The sequence below is a fragment of the Ovis aries genome, chromosome 10, assembly GCF_016772045.2.
Source record: "Ovis aries strain OAR_USU_Benz2616 breed Rambouillet chromosome 10, ARS-UI_Ramb_v3.0, whole genome shotgun sequence".
NCBI lineage: Eukaryota > Metazoa > Chordata > Mammalia > Artiodactyla > Bovidae > Ovis > Ovis aries.
In genome coordinates, this window is record NC_056063.1 from 50,936,930 (window position 1) to 50,960,991 (window position 24,062).

Consider the following 24,062-nt stretch of genomic DNA (forward strand, 5'->3'; position numbering starts at 1 on the left):
TCTAAGTATTGGTGTTGTTGGTAGTACAAAAAACAAAGACATCTATAGCAGAATAAAAAGAAAGCCTATCATCAAAAACATTCTGTCCTTGTTCATTCAATATCTTAATACAGAAGCAATATGTTGTGGTTTTTTTTGTTTGTTTGTTTTTTTAGTAGAACCTTATTTTTTCCCTACATTCTAACCTGGGGGTTAAGAATATTTCTTCCATCAAGGTATATTTATATTAAGTTTCTTTTGACAAATAAAATATAATTCAGTCTTCCTTCCAAGGAAACTTTCATAACAAGATGCCATTTGCTAATAATACACAATTTTTCAATTCTACTTTAGAGATAACATGAAAATCTTCCAATGGAAGAGACAGAACTGGAGGAAGGGAGATGCAGAGAGACGGGGAGAAGCAGAGACCAAGGACTTCAGATAAAAAGATGCTTTACACTTAGCATAGAAAACAGCAGACACAAATATGATGGGCTGTCCATAGTTAAAAGAGCCCTCAACCTCCTCATTTTACAGATAAGGTGAGTGCCTGCTAGTGAGAAGGAAAGATATACCCATTTGAATGCAGAGTTACAAGGAATAGCAAAGAGAGATAAGAAAGCCTTCCTCCATGATAAATGCAAAGAAATAGAAGAAAACAATACAATGGGAAAGACCAGAGATCTCAAGAAAATTAGAGATACCAAGGGAACATTTCACGCAAAGATGGGCTCAATAAAGCACAGAAGTGGTATGATAGAAGCAGAAGATATTAAGAAGAGGTGACAAGAATACACAGAAGAACTGTACAAAAAGATCTTCATGATCCAGATAATCATGATGGTGTGATCACTCACCTAGAGCCAGACATCCTGTAATGTGAGGTCAAGTGGGCCTTAGGAAGCATCAATATCAACAAAGCTAGTGGAGGTAATAGAATTCCAGTTGAGCTATTTGAAATCCTAAAAGATGATGCTGTGAAAGTGCTGCCCTTAATATGCCAGCAAAATTGGAAAATGCAGCAGTAGCCATAGGACTAGAAAAGGTCAGTTTTCATTCCAATCCCAAAGAAAGGCAATGCCAAAGAATGCTCAGACTATCACACAATTGCACTCATCTCACACACCGATAAAGTAATGCTCAAAATTCTCTAAGCCAGGCTTCAGCAATACGTGAACCGTGAACTTCCTGATGTTCAAGCTGGTTTTAGAAAAGGCAGAGGAACCAGAGATCAAATTGTCAACATTGATCGAATCACTGAAAAAATGAGAGAGTTCCAGAAAAACATCTACTTCTTCTTTATTGACCATACCAAAGCCTTTGACTGTGTGGATCACAACAAACTGGAAAATTCTTCAACAGTTGGGAATACCAGACTACCTGACCTGCCTCCTGAGAAATCTGTATGCAGGTCAAGAAGCAACAGTTAGAACTGGACATGGAACAACAGACTGGTTCCAAATCTGGAAAGGAGTACATCAAGGCTGTATATTGTCACTCTGCTTATTTAACTTATATGCAGAGTACATCAGGAGAAATGCTGGACTGAATGAAGCACAAGCTGGAATCAAGACTGCTGGAAGAAATATCAATAACCTCAGATATGCAGATGACACCACTTTTATGGCAGGAAGTGAAAAAGAACTAAAGAGCCTCTTTATGAAAATGAAAGAGAGTGAAAAAGTTGGCTTAAAACTCAACATTCAGAAAATTAAGATCATGGCATCTGGTCCCATCACTTCATGGCAAATGGATGGGGAAACAGTGGAAACAGTGAGAGACTTTATTTTGGGGGCTCTAAAACCACTGCAGATGGTGATTGCAGCCATGAAATTAAAAGACGCTTGCTCCTTGGAAGAAAAATTATGACCAACCTAGACAGCATATTAAAAAGCAGAGACATTCCTTTGCCATCAAAAGTCCATCTAGTCAAAGCTTTGGTTTTTCCAATAGTCATGTATGGATGTGAGAGTTGGACTATAAAGAAAGCTGAATGCTGAAGAATTGATGCTTTTGAACTGTGGTGTTGGAGAAGATTCTTGAGAGTCCCTTGGACTGCAAGGAGATCCAACCAGTCCATCCTAAAGGAAATCAGTCCTGAATATTCACTGGAAGGATTGATGCTGAAGCTGAAACTCCAATAGTTTGTCCACCTGATGGAAAGAATGGACTCATCTGAAAACACCCTGGTGCTGGGAATGATTGAAGGTGGGATAAAGGGGACAACAGAGGATGAGATGATTGAATAGTATCACCGACTCAATGGACATGAGTTTGAGTAAGCTCTGGGAGTTGGTGATGAACAGAGAAGCCTGGCGTACTGTAGTCCATGGGGTTGCAAAGAGTCAGACATGACTGAGCGACTGAACTGAACTGAACTGCTGTGCCCAAGCTCACACCATGCAGGTAATCAGAAGTCCTATCAAGTGATCCTAAGCCTGTTGCCACTTCCAGTTCTGAACATCATGCTGATTGAAAAAGAAACACTTTATTTCGTTCTAGAAAGTAGGAAAGTGTTGCATCTCACTTTACAGATCAAAAGGCTCTATTTTCCAGTTAAGATTCCCAGTCTCTGCCTCTAAGAACACTGTCCCCAAAGATTCTTAAACATCTTCATTTTCATAACTATGGACAGGAAATATTTCTTGGTAATTGCAGGTCATATTAAATCAACATATAAATCCAGTGTATATGACTTTTTATAATGTCAAATTGATGAGGAATTTATTCAAATTGGAAGAAGGTTGCATTTTTAAAGTGATGTCTGTATCTACCCTTTTAATTTATGAATCAAGACCATGCGACTCCTTTCTTTGAAATTTTAATGGCAGATTCCAAACTGTTACTTCTGAAAATCAAAGCTACTGAATTCTTACAAGGGTACCAAATGCTTCCTATACAATATGGCACAGTAAACTGTTTAGAAATAAAGTAAAAAATAAAACCTTCCATAGTCATTACTATTTCACTTGCGGAATGTTTATAGACCTACGAATAGTCATCAACTAGGAATCAACTGTCAGATGATAAAGAATCCACCTGCAATTCCAGGAAACCTGGGTTCGATCCCTGGGTTGGGAAGGTCCCCTGGAAAAGGGAAAGGCTACCAACTCCAGTATCCTGGCCTGGAGAATTCCACGGACTGTGTAAGTCCATGGGGTCACAGAGTTGGACACGACTGAGAGATGTTCACTTTCATGAATCACTGTATTTGATTTTACTACCCTGAAATCAGGATTTCTGTATACCCTTCATAAGAACTGACAGCTGAAACCCAACATTGAGAGCAAAACCCTATCTCCCTGCCAAAAATTCCATCTTGAAGAAGTATTAAAAAATGGAGCACTCCCTCTCTACTCATCCTCTCAAGAAAACGCCACTTACTATAACATTCATAGAGTGAAAATAAAGTATCACTTTGCCCAAGGATTGGTAAGACTGAAATACTACATGCAAATACTGATCACTGGGAACCAGTAAAAAGTATATTTTAAAAGCACTTTAAAATATTTTAGTTCTTATCTAAAGCATAATATTATGACGAACTCAGCATCATGTCTACCTCATTTCACGGGAGGAGAACCCTGACACATTTTTCTCTTTAAAGCCTTTCTTTATATTTTTATGTCTGAAAGCTTTAAATTGCAAGGTAGTGGTTGTTTAAGATACCGTATCTACAGTGAAAATTTGAACTTTTTGTTACAAAACAGCAAGTTAAGGAAAGTGAAGTTTAAACTAGTGAGGAGAAATGTATAAACAGGAAGTTTGAAATGTAATAATGGCAGTGAATACACTACTTAACTGAAAAATCTTAATGTTCTTCTTCAGAACGTAAGAAAAGCAGAGTGAAAAAGCGTCACTGACGCTGAACACGTTTTCCGCTATAAAGCCCTGTCTGCTCTTAAGGTGGAGGGAGACAGAAAGTTTGAGAAGAAACACAATATATATATTTGCCATTGATGCACTCAAAGCAAAAGAATAAGGCATTATAGTTTTAGATTTTAAATAAAATATCTATGATTCTTTTCAACTGATAAGGTGAAGGAAAGTGAGCAAAGATGATACTTTCTCCAGGCAACTGTTATGCTTAGGAAATAGGGACTTGTGGACACATGCAAATGGCTTATTTATCTGCTTCAGAAACTGTGGAAAAGTTACTCTGCCTATGGGTGTCATACACTTACTGGTTTAGCAAAATCGCAAATCCCACACTAAAACCATGAACTAAAACATGCCTCTGCATTTATCCAAATTCCGAGACCATGGGCCCAAATTTCTTTAAATCTTCACTGTAAATCAGAAGAGGGCTCTGCTAAGATTTTTACCCGTTTCTTGTGAAGACCCACCACTCACCTGCAGCGACATCATGTCAGGTCGGTACTGCTTGCGGAAGCCCAGGTCATACATGAGGAATTTCAGCATTTCAAAGGCTTGCTCTTCACTCATGTGCAGAAGCAAGACTCCAGCCACAAAGCTGATCCCCTGACAGTAACCCACTTCTTTGTCCAGTAATGAGTAGGCTTTCAAGAGATTAAAGAGCGACAGCTGCCCTGCCCCAAGCTGTGCTGAAAAGTAAGGATGAGTAGGAAATGTTCTCCCTGCAGAAGCAAAAAGAAAAATATTTTTGAGATGCCCTGATGCTTTGGAGTCCAGAGTGAAACTGCAATTCAGCAATTTTGAGGAATAAATCAACACTCTTTTCCAATACTGAATACCGCCTGGAGTACCTACCCCTCTAACTGAGTCTTTCTCCCTCTAGAGAGTCCCAAGTCCTCTTATCATATACATGGAGATCACCCCATCTCCATGTATATGATAGAGGAGCAAATAACTGATGCTAATAAGCACTTATTTTTAGGGGAAAAAAGTTCATAAACAAATCAAAGACATATTCAGAAAAGATCTCAGGGAATAGAATATAAAACTTATTCTGATTGTAAATCAAGGTTAATTCTAAGTTCACATAGAAACCACCCACTAACTGAAATCAAACCAGTCAATCCTAAAGGAAATCAATCCTGAATATTCACTGGAAGGACTGAAGCTGAAGCTCCAGTACTTTAGCCAGCTGATGCAAAGAGCTGACTCACTGGAAAAGACCCTGATGCTGGGAAAGATTGAAGACAAAAGGAGAAGGGGAAGACTGAGGATGAGATGATTTGATAGCATCCCCGACTTAATGGACATGAATTTGAGCAAACTTCAGGAGATACTGGAAGACAGAGGAGTCTGGTGTGCCACAGTCCATGGGGTCACAAAAAATAGAACACAACTTAGTGACTGAACAACAACTGAAATCAGAATTCTACAGACGGTATCATATAATTTAAGAAGAAATCTTAGTAGTCCAGAGAAGATTCCTTTCTGCTTTTCTTATATTATGACAGAAGAGGGACTTTTTTGGGTTGTTTTCTTTTACAGTCAGTCTATCATTCAGGAAATACCCCAGTTTTTGTGTTTTTTTTTTTTTTCAAGTATTCTTGGCTTTCTGTTTCTTAAACTACCTCCATCCATGAGTCGGACATGACTGAGTGACTGAACTGAACTGAACTGATCCATGAGCCATGCAGACCTCTTTTATTTTCAGTATAATCCAAGAAGGTCAAGGATAATGAAGGGCCAAGCTGATTTAAAATAAATTCCCCTCTAAAATTCACTTCTGTGTACAAAATTACCATAGAGACGCTTCAGCAAGCAAGTTAGTCCTGGATCACTGAAAAGTTGGTACTAAACACAGAAACAAACCCATCTTCACCCCTAAAGCTGTATACAGTGGTTTGGGACTTTCCTTGTGTCATGAAAATGAAGGGAGTATTAGCTTCCTTGTGCAATGAATACTTTTGACGGTTAGAACTTGTAAGAAGGCCAGATTTTTTAATGTTTTCCACCAGATTTGCTTAAAAGTGATTCTCCCACACACACACCCAGGAACTGATAAGATTATTTCTGCAGAGCAAATAAAGGGGAAGATATGAGAAATTAACAAGAATGTGCTAAGGAAACACAGATGACTATGAGCAAAGTCAAATAAGCAATTTTTTAAATTATCATTTTACTTTTTCACTTAAAATGCTTGCTACAGAAAACTATAAATATACTGTCCATCCAAGATATTAATTCTGGTTCCATTTTTTTCCGACCAGGCTTTTTTTTTCCCCTATAACATGATCTCATCATCTCCTTATCTTTTAGGATATCTTGACTAGCTCTAAATTTGACATCCCAATTTCTAGACTCATTATCTGTTTCCGGTCACAGAACCACACATCTGCAGGGATTCACAGTGATTGACTGGTTCATTGTCCTCATTTAAGAGAGAGGATTGAAACTCAGAAGCAAAGTAATTTGCCTAAAACTACTGTTCAGTGGTAACATTAGGACAAAAAATGAAGTTTTCAATTTCTCAGTAAAATTCTCCTTTTCAATTCTACTGGGCTCAAAAAATATTAACTTAATTGGCCTTTTCCCAACAGAAGTTGTTTGTCATCCAAAGGAGCAGAAGTCAGTTTTGCCCTGTGATTTTTATACAACCTGAAATGAAGTGACCTCTCAATGTAAAGTAATCCCTTGTTTTCCCATATGGGCTGAAATAACATATCTGGCCACCTTAAATAAATCAACTTTTAGGGATATATATAAGATAATTCAAATGTCAATGTCAATTTAATTCAGTAAGTTGCATATTTTTAAATAATAGAATGTAACATTAATTTAGAGAAAAATTAGAGACAACATTATTTTTTAAATTATTACACCATTTTGCTTTCCATAAGTTATTTGAAACTCAGCTTTTTAAAGGGTGACTTTATAATGCTGCCATAAATGCTGGAAATTCACAAAACAGTAGGACAGTTAATTCTTATTTCATCCTCCAAAGATGTATTCATGATTTTCCACAACCTAACCACATACTGTATTGCTTTTTAAAGGCTTATTCAAAAGCTTGTTTTCAGCAATATGTCCAGGAATACCTAGTAGACTTTGTTAAATTTTCTGGTGCCCCTTTAAACCTGCTCTAGCCTATTTCAAGACCACTGCTGACGGAAATAATAATTGTCTATCTCAAAGAAAAGTCAGTTGTTCAAAAAATAAGAACTGAGAGCACCCGAGAACATGACCTTTTTAATGATTCAAATACAAGATGACTCTTTTCAGAGTACAAGTAGAGGATAAAGACTTCACTCCACATGCAGGCATTCAGGGTATCTTCAACCAGACATAAAGCCGATATGCCCTCAGGAAAGAACAAAGTCAGCAACTTTGCAGACTAACAGATTATCTTTATCAACACCAAGAACAAAATTAAAAAAAAAAAACTCAATGAAAGGACCTATTGTTTACTTTCATAAATTAGAATCAATACGGCAGACATACCTAAATCCACGAGGATAGCATGCTGCTGAGCCGTGAGCTGTTTTAAAAGCTCTTTATAGGATATGTCGGGAGGTTGTTGTTTATTAGGCAATCTGTGTCTCAGACGATATTGCAAAGCTAGGAACTGCCAGATTTCTCCTCGTCGACTTTTGGGAACACCTGCAATCAAAGAGATGAGAAAGCAAGGCCTTGAAGACTGGAGTGATGTTCCTAAATCACAATTGATTAACTATAATGCTTCAAATAGGCAGCCATACTACTACACACACACAGCCATACATACACGTGTCCTGTGTCCCATGCTAACCACACAGTATGCAAGCATATTTTGACAGGTTTAATCCTCTAGCTGCTGACTTACAAAAGAAACCCTAAAATAATGAGGAAAATAATGGCAATATTAACAAGAACACCAGCCACTACTGATTGAGAGCCTAATACAACATGTATTGAGGACGTGTAGCTTTTAAGCATTGCAATTACAGAAACTACACCTCAACTATTCACAGGTGCTTAATGAGACAGGTAATTACTACTATCTATACTTTACAGATGGCAGAGCTGAGGCAGAAAGAGGCTAAGTCACTTCCCAGGTTCTCATAGCTAGTGCAGTTGAGAATCCAAACTCTAGTTTCAGAGGCCAAATTCTAAAATACTGAAATGTATGACTGCTTATTTTCACCTTTTATTTGGTTTGAAGCTAGTAACAAATGCTAATATTCATACTCTGATTTCTAAATATCTGTCATTAAAAAGTAACTTTGTAAACGAGAATTAAATAGCATTTTTATGGTCCACAAAAAAATGAAATAAAAATGGTAAATACAATACAAAGGGAGTGCTCCAGAATGTCACTTAGCCTTTGAGAAGAAAGTAGCTAGCCTATACAATGCTTCCTTCATTCGTATATAATGAAATAGTAACTCCAGTGTGCTTGAAAACCAAAAACAAGCAATTCAAAGTATGTTAAAACTATGTTTTTTATGCTAAGGGACATGAAGTAAAGCACTGGGAGGGACATAATTCAATTCTCTGCAGGAAAGGTAATTTTATTTCACTGCTTTCAGTCCAAGAAGACTAGATATGGGATAGGTTCCTGAGTTCTAGCTGGGTAGAGGAAGGTTTAACGGCACTAATCTTTTTGGAATGCAGCGTCACAGTCTGCAGAAGCTGAAAGTATTCTTGTCCGAAAACTACACTCCAGGCTCCTGAACATGAATTATAAGGTCCTCCACAGGGTATTCCTTGAAACTACTATTTTTAGTTCCATTACGTCCCATTCCCTGCCATATTAAGTATACACTAAGTATTCACATACTCAAGAAGCTTATGGTTATTGTCAGACCTCCAATTTTTTGTTTCTACTGTTACCTTTATGGAATTCCAAGCTCCTCCAGTTGATCACCTAGTATATCTCCATTTGTCTTTCAGGAATGAGCCTGTATGCCATTCTTCTGCAGAAACTCTCCCTAACATCTCTAGGAGTAAGACTCCCTTCTCACATACTATGTGACTCAGACTGTAATATTAGCATATTGGATTACAGTTAGTGCTATACTGTATATCTGTCTAGTTTCCTCACTTAAACGGTGAACTCCCTGAGAATAATCAGCATATTTTCATCTCTGCATGATGAAATCCAAGAATATACCTTGCTACTTATGTATGTGTTGAATGAATGAATGATCTTACATAAAAAGTCATTTTTAGAGGGTAACTTTCATTAGCCCATTAAATGGATCACTGTTAAGGAGAGGGCTGTTATGTTAACCATCCAATAACAATTCCAAAAAGGTAATTCACTTAATTTATTCATTTTTGGCTGTGTTGGGTCTTCATTGCTGCATGCAGGCATTCTCCAGCTGCAGCGAGAAAACAGTTGTGTTTTCTCTGTTGCAGTGTGTGCACTTCTCACTGTGGCTACTACTCTTGCTGCAGAGCATTAGCTCTATAGCGTGGGCTCAGTAGTTGTGGTGCATGGGCATAGTCGCCCCACAGAATGTAAAATCTTCCCAGACTAGGGACAGATCTGTGCTCCTGCACTGGCAGGCAGATTCTTAACCACTGGACCACCAGAGAAGTCAGGTAATTCACCTTAGTTAAATATTTATTGAGCATCTAACATATAGCAGAGAATAGAGCAGGGCATTGAAGAAACCTCATCATTGAGAGCTGAATAAATCCATTCTCAGGAAAATTAGTCTCATTCATTAGTCTCACTCATGCATTCATTTTTAGGGCTTCCCTGGTGGCTCAGAGGTTAAAGCGTCTGCCTCCAATACAGCAGACCCGGGTTCGATCCCTGGGTCGGGAAGATCCCCTGGAGAAGGAAATGGCAATCCACTCCAGTATTCTTGCCTGGAGAATCCCATGGATGGAGAAGCCTAGTAGGTTACAGTCCACGGGGTCGAAAAGAGTTGGACACAACTGAGCGACTTCACCATCACCTTCATTCATCTAGTAAATAACATGTAAGATGCTGTCTTAGGTGTTAGGAGTATGGGGGGGAATGGTGAGAAAACATTTAACAGATAAACACATAGATACAAAATTATAAACTATGGGAAGGACAATTAAAGGGAAAAAATCATGAGAAAGAATAACACAGCAAAACTATTTTATTTGGGGTTGGTGGGGGGCGGGGGGGGGCACTCTGAGGAAATGGTATTTAAACTGAGAGCTGAGGGAGAACAGGATTCTCCAGGCTGGGAGTGTAGGCAGCAATGACTTTGGCAAGAAGAATGTATGGAGGCCCTGAGAGGAGCAGAGAAAGGGGGCATAAAGGAGGAGTGAGAAGAAGATGTGATGGAAAGAAGGGGAGCTGGGAAATGGGGAGAAGGTAGAGAGGACAGAAGAAGGAGGGAAGGGAAGCTGGAGCATCTAATCAAGAAAGAGCCAGTGAGATTTCCCTGGTGGTCCAGTGTTAAGAATCCACCTGCCAATGCAGGAGATGTGGGTTGGATCCCTGGTCCAGGAAGACCCCACGTGCTGAGAGGTAACTAAGTCCATATGCCACAACTCCTGATGCCCAGTACCCTAGAACCCATGCTCTGCAATGGGAAGCCATAACAATGAGAAACCCATGCACTACAATTACAGAATAGTCCCTGCTCACCACAACTAGAGAAAGCCTGTGCACAGCAATGAAGACCCAGCGCAACCAAAAATAAATAAATAAAAATTATTTTTTAAAAAGACTAAGGGTTAATACGAAAAGCAAAAACAAAGCTTTTTAAAAATACAGAATATCTTTAAAAAAAAAAAGGAAGAAAGAAAGAAATGGCCTGTGCCATACCGGGATGCAAATTAGTTAGCATCTTCGGAGCACAGGCTACAAGGTGGGGAAAGGTAGAAAATGAGATGAGAAATGAAAGAAGGAGAGATCAAGGAGAGCTTTGGGCACAGTGCTAAGAAGTTTCAACTCTGTTTTATAAGAAATGGGAAGATGAGCACCTCTAAAATATCTCTGTAAGTCATACCGAAGAACAGTATGATCTACATCTCACACACATTTGATTAGCCACTATTTTGTCTCCCAAACAATGCATTCAGTGGAAATCTCTGGGATTTCCATATCTTCAAGGGAAAAGAACAGGTACCAGGTTTGTAAGCACAGCATCTTACAAAATTAATCTTAATTTTAACTTAATTATGCAACAGCTTCACATTATCATAGGCTTTTAAGATTCATGATCAAGTTACATTGGAATCTTTATTTTATGCCCAGCAGGTCATAGAGATTCTCATTTTAATATATTGAATCTGAGTCACAGAAACTGCAAGTAAGCAATTCACACGTTAGTTTTAATTTTAAATTTAAGATGTTTAAATGTCAGTCATTTTATATGACAAAGTGGCAGTGCAATATAAGGCTGAATAAAAGCAATGTTCCAAAAATAAACAAAAGAAAAAATAGATGTTAGGACAACTGATTGCTAACTAATAATATAGATTTGTATAAACACATACATGTAGGTGAACATATATATATAAATAAATACTTCTGAGCAAATAATGGGAACGAGTCAAGTTTATAAGTTCGAGATATATCTTTTTATGGATATGATCAAAGATTTGTACTAATGCACATGCTCTTTCCTCAGTAAATGATAACTCTTGAGTTGAAAACAGCTGACTGAAGAAGCAGGAAACTGTAGAAAACGTGCCTGCTATCTCCTCAGGGACAGGACTGCCGTTAGCACCACGTTCCTACCAACATAGTCACTAACTACAGGAGGAAACAAACTACTTTCCTTTTTTTTATAGGTAAAGACAAAGAGAAAATTATGCTTACACTGGATGAGTCAAAACAATCTCTGAAACTTTTCAAAAAAAAAAAAAAAGATGATTAAGATGATCCAGAATACCTTCTTTAAGAGAAGTATGAATATCTTCCATATCGCATCTGATTTTAGCTCTGCAGTTTAACAACTTCTTATCCCAGATTGTTAAGACCTCCTTCTGACATGCACCAACTTCTTCATAATCCAATTTAACTTTTCTGGACTGCAGTTCATCTCTGCTTGCTAAGAAAGAAAGAGTTTGCATTAAGACTAATGCGTTGTAAAACACAGAATTTGTAATGTTTTATTGCCTTTGTAAAACCTCAGCATATGACTTTTAGGAATCAACCACTAACATTTTCTCAAAATAAAAATTTTTGTAAAAAATGGAAGATACATGAAAAGTTCTCAAATTTTGAGTCATTTCATGTATTAAAAAAAAAGAAAAACAGGAATAACTTCTAAGGAGGTTTTACTCTATATCTTACAGATGACAAGTCTCCTAGGCATAAAAAACAAACCATGTTTTCCAGGCTAGAAATTTCAAATATTTGACAAATGCGATAGATAATTACTAAAGTGACAGTTTGCGGTTTCATTGTTAATACTGTTAAAATGTTAATATTTTACATCCTATATCTATAAGAGAATAATGCCTCAGGCTAACCTTGATTTGATAAATATTTGATCGTGATAGCCTGATACATTTTTATAATTATTTCCAGAGTTACCCACACTGTCTTTAGCCACACAGACACTAGGTTACATATTCCTGCGTAAATTTTTAATAATCTTTAAGAGGAAAGTCCATTTCACTGAAGTTAACATTTTCATTTTTCAAAATGATACAAAATTTTCTCTGACTTGATTGTCTAAAATCTAAGCCCAGAATTCATTAAAAGAAATGTTTATAAAAGCAACCAGTATCTACACCTCAGCTTTATCTTGAAGAATTGATTCCAAAAGGGGAGAAGGGTGAAAAAACACGGAAGCATATTTCTTCTCTCTCATTAGGACCACATGGAACGGAAGCGCTAAGTGTAATCTGTAATCACTGAAGCTCCAGGGCTCAGTCAGCTTACCTCCTGCAACACAAATCTCTGTCAGGCATCCAAAGTCCTCGACAGCACAAAAATAGCAGAATGAGTATTACTCTTTACTTAATGTTGAAGCCATTTCAAAAGAATTAAACCATCTTATAATAGACTACTATTCTGGCAGGGCAGTAAAAATTTCTACTTAAAAGTCAACACATAATCAAAAGATAAATCAAACTATCAAAAATTCCTCCTAGATACCACTAGATGGCTTTCTAGCATAGTTTAGTTTTGCTTTTCAATATCTGCCGAAGAACTGACGCTTTCGAACTCTTGATGCTGAAGAAGACTTTTGAGAGTCCCTTGGACAGCAAGGAGATCAAACCAGTCAATCCTAAAGGAAATCAACCCTGAATATTCATTGGAAGGACTGATGCTGAAGCTGAAGCTCCAACGCTTTGGCCACCTGATGCAAACAGCTGACTCACTGGAAAAGACCTTGATGCTGGGAAATACTGAAGGCAGAAGGAGAAGAGGGCAACAGAGGATGAGATGGTTGGATGGCACCACTGATTCAATGAACATGAACTTGGGCAAATTCTGGGAGACAGTGAAGGACAGGGAAGCCTGGGGTGCTGCAAAGAGTCGGACATGACTTGGCAACTGAACTGCAACAATTTGTTTTATATTTCTCTAGGATTATCATAGAGAAAGCTAACAATTAACATAATCCAACATATAACTTTACGAATTATATTTTTCATAATGGATGAACCATATTATTTCCTCAGATTTTTTTTCTCCAACCTTCTCTGGATCATTATTCACTTACAATAATACTAACCATCATCTACACCCTGAGGATAAAGTGCTAAGTAAGAACAATTAATATCTGCCCTGGTTACCCAGGAAAGAACAGAGAACTATGAAAGAATGCTTATCCACTGGCTAACATTTGTAATGTGTTAAGCTATTTTTTTTTTTGGTCTTTGTTCCTTAAGTACAGAAATAAAAACAGAACTGACAAAGGTTTCTGATCATATATTCTAAATGTCACCTCTTCTCTTATTCTGTCAATTTATACAGCCATATATAACACATAGAATATGCAGTCATTTATAGTAAAACATTCCATTTCTTTATATTAACTATATATTTGAGAAATACAATATGGTGTACTGGGAAAAAGCCTAAAAACTGTGGTAAATAAACTGGAATTTTCATACTTGTTTGCCAGTATAACACTGTTTGACCTCAGGTTAATTTTCTTAGAATCCCCAAGCCAGTCACTAAATCAGCTGCAGAATGAAAAATGGAACTAAATAATCTCCAAGGTCATTTCCAGTTCAAACAGTGTATGATTCTAAAATTATCCATTAATATTTAATATAATACTCTACTGCACATACTCCTGTTAATGAAATACAATGTCATGGTTTAAATGTTTTAAGAAAATAATAACCATCTATCTTCAACCTCTTCTTCTGTTTATGAGTTAGTTCAAGATATAATCAACTACAAAAAACACAAATTAAATTCCTTTCAAAATCTATGGAAGCTTGAGTGGGCATACTATTTATCACATCAAACTTTTAAAAGCTATGTTAATAACAATTCATTGCTTTTTTAATTTGAAAGAAAAGATTTGTTTCCTAAAGATATATAAAAGTCTTATAAACTTTTCATTCTGCTAAGAATATAGTGTTAAGCAAAAATAAATTGTGCCCTAGCAAACTAAAAAGTAAAAGATTTAGTGGAACAATAGATATAGTAAGAGGAATCTTTAGATGCTGAACACAGAAATGTGAATACCTGCCTATATTAAAAGAAGCTTCATTGAAAGACAACAATAAAAGCAAGTCAGAGAAAAACCTAGATTATAATTTTCCATTAATCTTAAAAGTCAAAGGCCTACATAAGCTAAACCATTCATTTTATAAATGTGAAAAAAAGGCCCTTTAAATTAAGTGATTTGCCCAAGATAAGGGCTTTAAAACATTTTTCAGATTTTGGTACTGTCTACACATCTCCCTGTGTGTGATTCTATCAGCACTAGGGTAAATGTCATCATTATTTCAGAGTCTGGAAAACACATTCTAATGCATTTGGTATTCATAAATTTAATAGTCAAGCACTATGAATAGTACAATAGCTGCTATAAACTGTCCAATTAAAATTTTAATCACTTCAATATGATTTTTAAATAGAAAATTCATAAAACAGTAACAAAACATAGCACTTTTGATTTGTCAAGAGATAATTAGTTGAATTGGATACAATATAATTTATTTGAAATAGGAATATTTCTCATATTATGAATAGTTGACCTGAAGCTTGAAGAGAATTTACTTTTTCATGTTTAAGTCTTTTTTTAAATTATACACAAAGATGTTAAACTTTAGTCATATTAAAGCCACTGACTTCATATTATATACATTCTATTACCTTCTATTACTCTATCACCCAAATATACTCAAAAGGCATCTGATGTTTTAAATCTATCAAACAGAAATACAGATTTCTTAGGCTAACCTTTCCCCTGTCATGACAACCTCACGAACTAGAAAGAAACAATCTTCATCAGTAGCTATTCTAGTAAAAGTGTGTATACAGATTGAGAATGAGTGTGGGGGAGAGTATTAACAAACTACACCTTTAAATTACAGTATCATATCATGCCCTTTGGCCCCGTTTGAATAGCTAACCTTCAAGTTTCTGGTTTTCTTTTTCCATTCGAAGCAACAGGATCTGCTGGTGTATAGCTTTTCTCCACAAACACCTCAGTTCCTCTGACTTATTTCTCTCTTCACCCTTTTCTGGGTCATCTTCATCAGACATGAATATCATCAGCGGTTCCTCCTCCATGGTTGGAGCAAGAGGGGACAGTGGCAGCAGCTCACTCCGGTCCAGGCCATCTGCAGAGAAGAAAACAGTGAGAGGCATTCCAAAGTCGTAACCCAGACCACACAAGTCCTCTCTGGACTCGACACTCTCTCCTTCTGTGTTCCGCCTTTAAAGCCGTACACAAAGCTTCCCCCCCCCCCGCCCGCCCCCCCGTAAACTCTCCATTTCTGGAACTAATGATTTGAGTCAATTCACTAGACTGAATTCCCCTTTCAGATTTCCCTCTGCTGAAATGAAAGCATGCATGATGTCACTACTTCTTCTTTCCGCACAAAATGACCTATAAGATAGGTGCTCCAAAATGACCTGGCCTTTCCCAGGGTTCAACACTTCTGCAATTGACAACATCTATGTATATTCTCTGAGTGTGCAAAACAAAACAAAACAAAAAACAACTGAGTGACTCTGGGCACAGCCTGGCTCAGAACACTTTGCTCACTCCTGAAACGAGGGACTCAGTCATGTCCAACTCTTTGCAACCTCACGGACTATGGCCCTCCAGGCTCCTCTATCCATGAGATGTTCCAGGCAAGAATATCAGAGTTGGTTGCTGTTCCCTTCTCCAAGGGATCTTCCTGACCCAAGGACTGAATCCATGTCTCTGCAACACTAGTCCCTGCAATCCAATAGTCCCTGCAACACTATTACCCAATTTCCAGAGTTCATTCTCACCCTCCATTCCAGGCCATCTTTTGCACGGTTGCCAATTTATTTTCCTATTAACAAACATGATTCTGTGTCTTAAAACATTTCAGTGGTTGCATATATGCCAAAGTCCAAACTCCTGGGAATAGCACATTGATCGCTTTAGAGTTTGGCCTCAATCTTTCCAACCTCGTCTCCATCCTCCATTCTCTGCTCTCACGATGCTGATTTTCTCATGACTCCCTTACCCACAAAGTCCTCTGCAATGACTCTAGCGCTTTTCTGGTCCCTCTTTTCAAAAGATGTTTCTCCCAGCAATGAGTTTAAATAAAATACTTCACTTTTTTTGAAAAACATTCTCTGACCACCCCAGCAGAGTTAATTTTGCCTCTAGAAACGTTGTTTTCTTGGGTTGTTTTCTTTATTAATTGACCTCTTCCCTAAATGGCAGCCCACTCCAGTACTCTTGCCTGGAAAATCCCATGGACAGAGAAGCCTGGTAGGCTATAGCCCATGGGGTCGCAAAGAGTTGTATACGACTGAGCAACTTCACTTCACTTCACTACTCTTATTATTTACTTCCTTAATAATTTTTAAAAAAATCTTACTGTATGAAATTAAAACTTAGTACATTTGAATTTTGCTTTCTTGGTTTTAGAACTGCCCTCTAAATACCAGTCAATTTTGACACATAGGGATCCAATCATATTTTCTAGTTTCTAGGAAAACAGTTTTCAGTTTCTAAACACATGAAATTTTTTAGTTATCCTCTAGTTCTTCCTCTTCCTTTCCTCCTTTCCTTCCTTTTATCCTTCTGTAGTGTGATCAGAGAATATAGTATGAATAATCAAGGTTATCTGGAATTCATTTAAAAATCTTTTTTCTCTATAGGTGACAAGGTTCTATACAAATATCAGATCAAGCTTGTTCAATTGTGTTTCTCAAGTATTATCTATGTTTAATTTCTCTACACTTAATTTTCAGAGAGAAGTATGTTAAAATCTCCCATGAAAGTTATTTATTCATTTCTCTCTCAAATTCTCTTTAGTATTATTTTAGTGTTCTCATCATCGTTAAATCTTTCTGTTCTTTGTTACACTTACTTTGCCCCCTTGTATATTTTGCTTTCATTTCTTACAGGTCTAATACGGAAAGAGAGCTGCTGGGTGACATCTACCGAGCGTACCTACATACACTTCTATATTGTTCAGTGTTTCTATGTGACTTTGTTTTGTGTGACTCGTAAAAAATGCTGCTTTTCCAAAAATAAAAAGATCTCTGACTTCTTTTCTATCACTACTCTTAGTTCCCTCTGCATGATGAAGTAGGCTCCCAAACAGGTTTTGGAAATTCCTTCCTTCATTCAACAGCATTCACTGTACGTCTAACAGGTTCTAATGATACATGACTATCTCGATATACACTAGCTCGGAGGTAACAGAGACGTTACTTCTCTACTGTAATCATTTAATTCTCTTTGTACAAAAAGCATCGCCTTCCACTGCCGAGTCTAGGACAGTAGTGAGAGGTAAGCGACTGGCGAACGAACCCTGCTGCATCGCGGAGGGAGATTTGCTCATGGGCGAGGCAACCCTGAGGAAGATGCGCTGCCGCCAGGAAACTCGGCGAGGAGTGACAGGGGTTCCTCCAGCGTTTAGGGACTCATTGCTGCAGGTGGATGAGGTCCTTTTTCTCCCCTCTCCATCACTGTGGAAAACACAGAAATAGATAACTTGTAAAGGAAACTGCGTAACGTGATCTTTCATAACAAAACGGTAGCACAAGGCATTCACAAGTTCTACCAGGGGCAAGCACAAGCCACAGGCAACATGGAGCGATGCATCGCGAGGCACACGGATCACCCAGGCCACGACATCCCGGGACAGGTGCAGTCCAGGCACAGCCCACCTATCAGAAGCTCACCTGTTTCTACTCTTTCCATAGGAGCCAACCACTCCAAGTTCTATCCTGAGCAATAGAAGCGCTTATACAGAGGAGCAAAGGCTGCTTAACTAATGACCTCATCATTTGCTGAAAGAATTTTAATTAGTAGTATATTCTAAACATTGTAAATACTTGGTTAAAAGATCATAAAGAGCTTTTCTTATAGCTATTATAGAACAGACTAAGATAGCTTCTAGTTGCCTCTAACTGTTACAATCCATCTGGAAAGTGTTAACCACCAATAGTTGGATCATGATAGAAAATAACCTGAACAAAGACAGGACAGTCAACCTTGGGATTACTGTTAAGTGATATATTAAAGAAAAAAGTGTGGCCAAATCAACTGGATAGGTTGCATTTTAAAATACTAAACAGATTTCTTTAGAGCAGGACTTCTTAGAGACCACAGTATGCAGGCATGCACTGTGACTCACCAAAGGCAAATAGGATACAGAAATTCCCTAACTTGCTTAAATTATTTGACCCCAGAATCACTTTCCGTAACTTTCTTAGTGGGGCAGGGGTGAGGTAGGCAGTTGGGGGATGTCACATCTTTCTACCTTAATGGTTTGTAATATGAACATACAGTAATGCTGGTCTGCTCTAAGAATTTTATTTTCTAGAAAAGAGTACTCTAAATTCTGCTGGGGCTATCTGCAGGAAAAGGTCATTTTTTTTTTAAGAAGGTCATTATGACTCAAACTTAACGTTTGAGACCAATTATGTTAGCAGCTGAAACACCATGCAATAACTGTTGCCACTCATGGTGGTGGGAATATTTTGCTTTTTTACATTTTAAAGTCTCTGAGCTTCCTGAGAGAATGATGAACAATATTTGCATGTGGTGATTCCAACAAGTGAAGGTGCGAAATTTCTGATGGAACTAAGCAGTGTTAGTAGTTAGTGCAGAAATAAAACTCAGCTAGAAAAGCCACCACCTCACTCACATACTCAGAGGAACTCCCTAAGGCTGAGACAATCAGAATTCAGAAGAGCCAGTCAGCCCTTGTCTGTCGTATTTGTATTTGCTTTGCATATCCATACTAACAGTTATCAGGTCATTCAGTTGTTTCTAATCTTGATCTGTCTTTCTAGATTAGGTAAATTAAGGTTAGGAAAAAGACATACTTTTGAGCAACTTCACAGACAGCAAGTGACATGCTGAACCATGATACTTCAGGAAGTAGCTGATGCACATCCCAGTAGAGTCAAGCCCATTATGTTCTGTATCCTGGATAATGTTATAACTTTAATATGAGTCCACAGTTCACCACTCTGTAATACTGACTGAATATGTCCACCTTTACTTCCCCTTTGGAAAGCCTTAATTCAATATTTTCCTTTTGAGAACTATAATTAGTTCTATATATAATAGCTATATCCTAAGAAGCATTCTTAACTGTACCCTGTATCTTCATTTGTATAACACTATTTGTATAACTGTTTGGCAGTTATGTGTTACATGCCCGACTCAAGGATGTATTTCTAGCTCCTAGTATAGCAACTGGTAATTAATGGTAAGCCCTCAACAAAAGGGGTTTCCCTGGTGGCTCAGTGGTAAAGAACCCGCCTACCAATGCAAGAGATGCGGGTTTGATCTCTGGGGCAGGAAGAAACCCTGGAGAAGGAAATGGCAAACCACTCCTGTATTCTTGCCTGGTAAATTTCATGGACAGAGGAGCCTGGAGTGCTATGGTCCACAAGGTCACAAAGAATTGGACTGCTACTGCTAAGCTGCATCAGTCGTGTCCAACTCTGTGCAACCCCATAGACGGAAGCCCACCAGATTCCCCCATCCCTGGGATTCTCCAGGCAAGAACACTGGAGTGGGTTGCCATTTCTCTCCAATGCATGAAAGTGAAAAGTGAAAGGGAAGTCGCTCAATTGTGTCCGACTCTTCACGACCCCATGGACTGCAGCCTACCAGGCTGTCCATGGAATTTTCCAGGCAAGAGTACTGGAGTGGGCTGCCATTGCCTTCTCCGAAAGAACTGGACACAACTTAGCAACTGAACAACAAACTCAACAAATATCTGCGGAATACATTGATATTGCTGCTGTTGTTCAGTTACTCGGTGGTCTCCAGCTCTTCGTGACCCCAGGGACTGGTCTTCACTGTCTCCCGGAGTTTAATCAAACTCATGTTGGCTTGGCTTGTCAGGAATAAATTCCTTGACAGGTCAGGAATAAATAAGAGATCTACGTTCTTAAAATATTTTGTTGATAGTCATGATTTTCAAGTTTTTCTGGCAAAAAGTTCTAATAGCTTCATTTCCCAAAAGCACAGACTAAGGTGTCAATAGTAAGTACTAACAATGACAATACATAATAAACAACATAAGGCACCTTTTTTTCCAGATAGTAACACATTGACATAAGAGTATCCAATTTATAAGTTAATCCTAGGAAGCTAAGTGACTTATGTAAAAGCAACAATTTCAATGCCTCACAGGATAAATGTTCAATAAATAGTAGTTTCTTTTAACGCTTAGTATATCTAACAGCAAAATTAGAATAAAACAAAGCAAAGGGATTCTGAAACTTTTGTATTTTAATACTGGAATTAAAAAGATCTTTTCAAATTCAGTGTTAATAACAAAGCAAGTGTCTGGGTAGTACTAAAAGTACAATTGAGAAGAACCCATGTCATTTTCATTATTGTCTGTAAAATATACAAATTTGGGGGAATAGGTTATAAAACTGGTGCATAATGCACCCTTATATCAGCTTGCTGTTACAAATTTGAAAATTTCATAATATCTAAAACTTAAAATTCTGTAATCTAAACAAACTGCCAAAAAGACACATTTTCCTCATTTGTCTGGAATTTAATGGCCAGTAATAAGCCAAAAATTAACCGTCAAAATATAAGATAATGTTATATGAAAAGGAAGAACTTATATAACAGACCATTGACCCTTTATCATGTACTAGAAAACGACATCCTGAAAAAGCAGTTTGGTGGCCAAGATAAGGCAAAAATTTCCGTGCTTCATCTACTAAGAAAAACGTGTATCCAGAAGTCCAGGTCCAGAAAAGGGTTTCAACAGGCAGTGCGTACGTGCAGCTTATGGCACTTTACTTTTTGATTCAGATTTAATCAGCAACCTAACATTCCTAAGGCAGTAATTTTAAGAATCAAAACCGTGTGCATCAGAATTCTTAATCTCCCTATGGTTGATTCTTATTGATGTATGACAGAAAACCACAAAATTCTATAAAGCAATTATCCTTCAATTAAAAAATGTAAAACAATTATGAAACTCATAGAAGAAAATATATGAGTAAATCTTCAAGATTTTGAGTTAGATTAAGGCTCCTTAAATATGTCACCAAAACCACAAGTAAAAAGAAAATATTTTTTAAAAATTCTTTCTCTCACTTTGGAAACTTCACCGGGCTGAGGGGGTAAGTTTTTGTTTGAAATTTTTAATTTGTGTTTGTTTTTTGCCTTTTTTTTTTTACTACAATATTAGTTTTCACTTCAGTTTCTCCTTTAAGTAATCCTAGGTAATGTCCACCTTTGGAGTAAAATTAAGAACAAAATAACATGTATTTTTTTTATAGTAATAATAAAGCTAAAACAAATAGACATACCATGTGCCAGGCACTGTTCTAGGCATTTCATAAGTATGAACTCATTTCAACCTCACAGCAACTTTATGGGGTAGATGGTATTACAATTCCTATTTTTAGTGAGAAAACAGGCAGAAAGAAGCTAAGTCATTTGCCAACAGTCTCAGGGATATAGTGGGGGAGTCAGGATTCAAACCCAGGCAATCCAGAATCCAGACACTTAGGCTCTATAGTTTACTATGTCAAGGTAAATACCCTTTGCATTAGTTCAGACAAAGCCCTATTGGTTCATAAAAATAAAGCTGTTAGAACTCCCAGGTTCCCCTGTATTTCTAGGGTAAAAAATCAGTCTGTAATTAGTATTAAGTCTTTAGGTCAGGTCAGCACTTCTCTTTCCTTTTTTTTTTAATGGAATAATGTCATTTTACATTATTATAGAGTATTACTATATTATGTGTTCATTTATGTAAATGTCTCACTTCATTTTCTTTTGAAACCACTAGATTTCAAAATGTAAACACTTTTTCATTTTTAAATAGGAGGATCAAATAGAAAACACATTAATATATATACCAACATATATTGGAAAAGGAAATGACAACCTACTCCAGTATTCTTGCCTGAGAAATCCCATAGACAGAGGATCCTGGTAGGTCCATGGGGTCGCAAAAGAGTCAGACACAACTAATCCACTGAACAATAACAACAAAAAGAAAACCATTTAACAGAAATCTGAAAAGGCTTTCTTTGTAGATGCCTCAAGAAAGGCAGTGGAATAACACGGTATTACAATTTGAGAGTTTTTCCCACAAGGCCCATAGTACGATTTAATTCATAATTACTTTAGGTGGACTAATAGCTTATGTAAGCCCTGGTTTCAACTGGGTACCCATCTATCATTCTATGGAATATCTTTACTAATTAAATAAAACTGAGAATGAGCTAATCGAGTGGAAATCAATTAAGCTGAATCAAATCAGATAGATTCATCAATGTGTAAAACAAAAAAAGAACACAAACAAAGAATTTTATTTCCTAAACTCTAGACTGAGTGAAAAAAAAATTTTTAATTAAGTTCTTTGCATTGGAATTTTAAATATCTCTAGGGAGCTCATTTGCTTACTCACATTCTTATAACTTAATGTTATATAAACTATATCAAGCAAGATATTAAACATTTCTGGGATTCAGTCTAACCATATATAAAATAATAGGCCAGATGACCCCTAAGGTAAAACACAGACCTACTTCCATGCCTATGGTAGAACCTTCTAGAAGGACACAGAAAATCTTAACATTTCTGTCGGGCTTTTGGAAGTAGATAAGAAATATTACTGAAATGGTCTTACATGCAACCATTAAAAAATGTAGGTCAATTACAAGTCTCAGTCACTTTTTATCTTATCAATGTGGCCCCAAATAATTTTTTTTCTTTGTACATCTCATGCTAGCCCAATCTTTTATACTGGATTTTAACTCCCATTGGAAAGAAATCTAAATGTCAGTGACCCCAACAGGAAGATAGGAATGTCTGTTTTCCACTGGGCTTGTGATATGAGCAAAGCATGGAAACTAGGAAAGAATAATCATTTTCAGTTAAGCTATTCAGCAGTGATTCTGGACATTTACCACAAAAAGCATGTGTGTCAGGAGGAAGAAATGTCATCACAGATGTGGTCAGACTTCCATAAAAAGGAAGTAGGTGTTTTCCTGTGTCCAGCCCAGTGGGAGGTCTGGAAGGCCACAGCAGTGTCTCAAAGTAACCCATGTGTCAGCAATTAAGATGAACAGAAATAGACTAAGAATATTTTTCAGTGAAAACCAGATTTGATTTCTTTTAGGATTCTTATTTCTGCATCTACTTGGGATTTGAAATAAACTCCTTAAATGTACATATGTATCTCCAAACTAGCAAATTCACTTACTCCCATTAGTTTCAAATTTGAATTAATCTCTACTGAGGACCACAGCAGAGTCCTAAGGAAATGTCAGTGTGGAATAGAGTAGAAACAGGATTTGTTTACAATCAATCTTTTATATGATCATTCATAATCTTCGATTACACCAGGAGTCATTTTCCCCCTACTATATACCCCTCACATCACCGGAAGGATGGCATGCATGGAGAAGACAGCCAAAACTGATTTTTTAAGTGAATGGTAATAATCAGTTAGAAGAATTAATAAACTTGTAAATGAAAATATTTAGACCTCTAATCACCTTGATTCTGAAGCAGTGTCTTGTCTAGTACCACAGGAAAACAAGGAACAGCATTAGCACAGAAAGAGAGTGATGTCCAAAACCAGGATTTAGGATA

The 24,062-nt window shown here is 37.2% G+C and overlaps 1 protein-coding gene across 4 annotated transcripts in view; it reads right to left on the reverse strand.

Annotated features, from left to right (window-relative positions):
- TBC1D4 (TBC1 domain family member 4) overlaps nucleotides 1-24,062 on the reverse strand; it is a 214,247-nt gene that overhangs the window by 14,237 nt on the left and 175,948 nt on the right. For all 4 annotated transcript variants that reach the window (XM_027973696.3, XM_027973695.3, XM_042254947.2 and 1 more), the window contains 5 exons: nucleotides 17,775-17,932; nucleotides 15,382-15,591; nucleotides 11,724-11,882; nucleotides 7,357-7,515; nucleotides 4,336-4,580 (listed from right to left, as the gene is read on the reverse strand). In XM_027973696.3, the coding sequence (XP_027829497.2) occupies nucleotides 4,336-4,580; nucleotides 7,357-7,515; nucleotides 11,724-11,882; nucleotides 15,382-15,591; nucleotides 17,775-17,932 (931 nt within the window). The remainder of the gene's footprint in view (nucleotides 1-4,335; nucleotides 4,581-7,356; nucleotides 7,516-11,723; nucleotides 11,883-15,381; nucleotides 15,592-17,774; nucleotides 17,933-24,062) is intronic.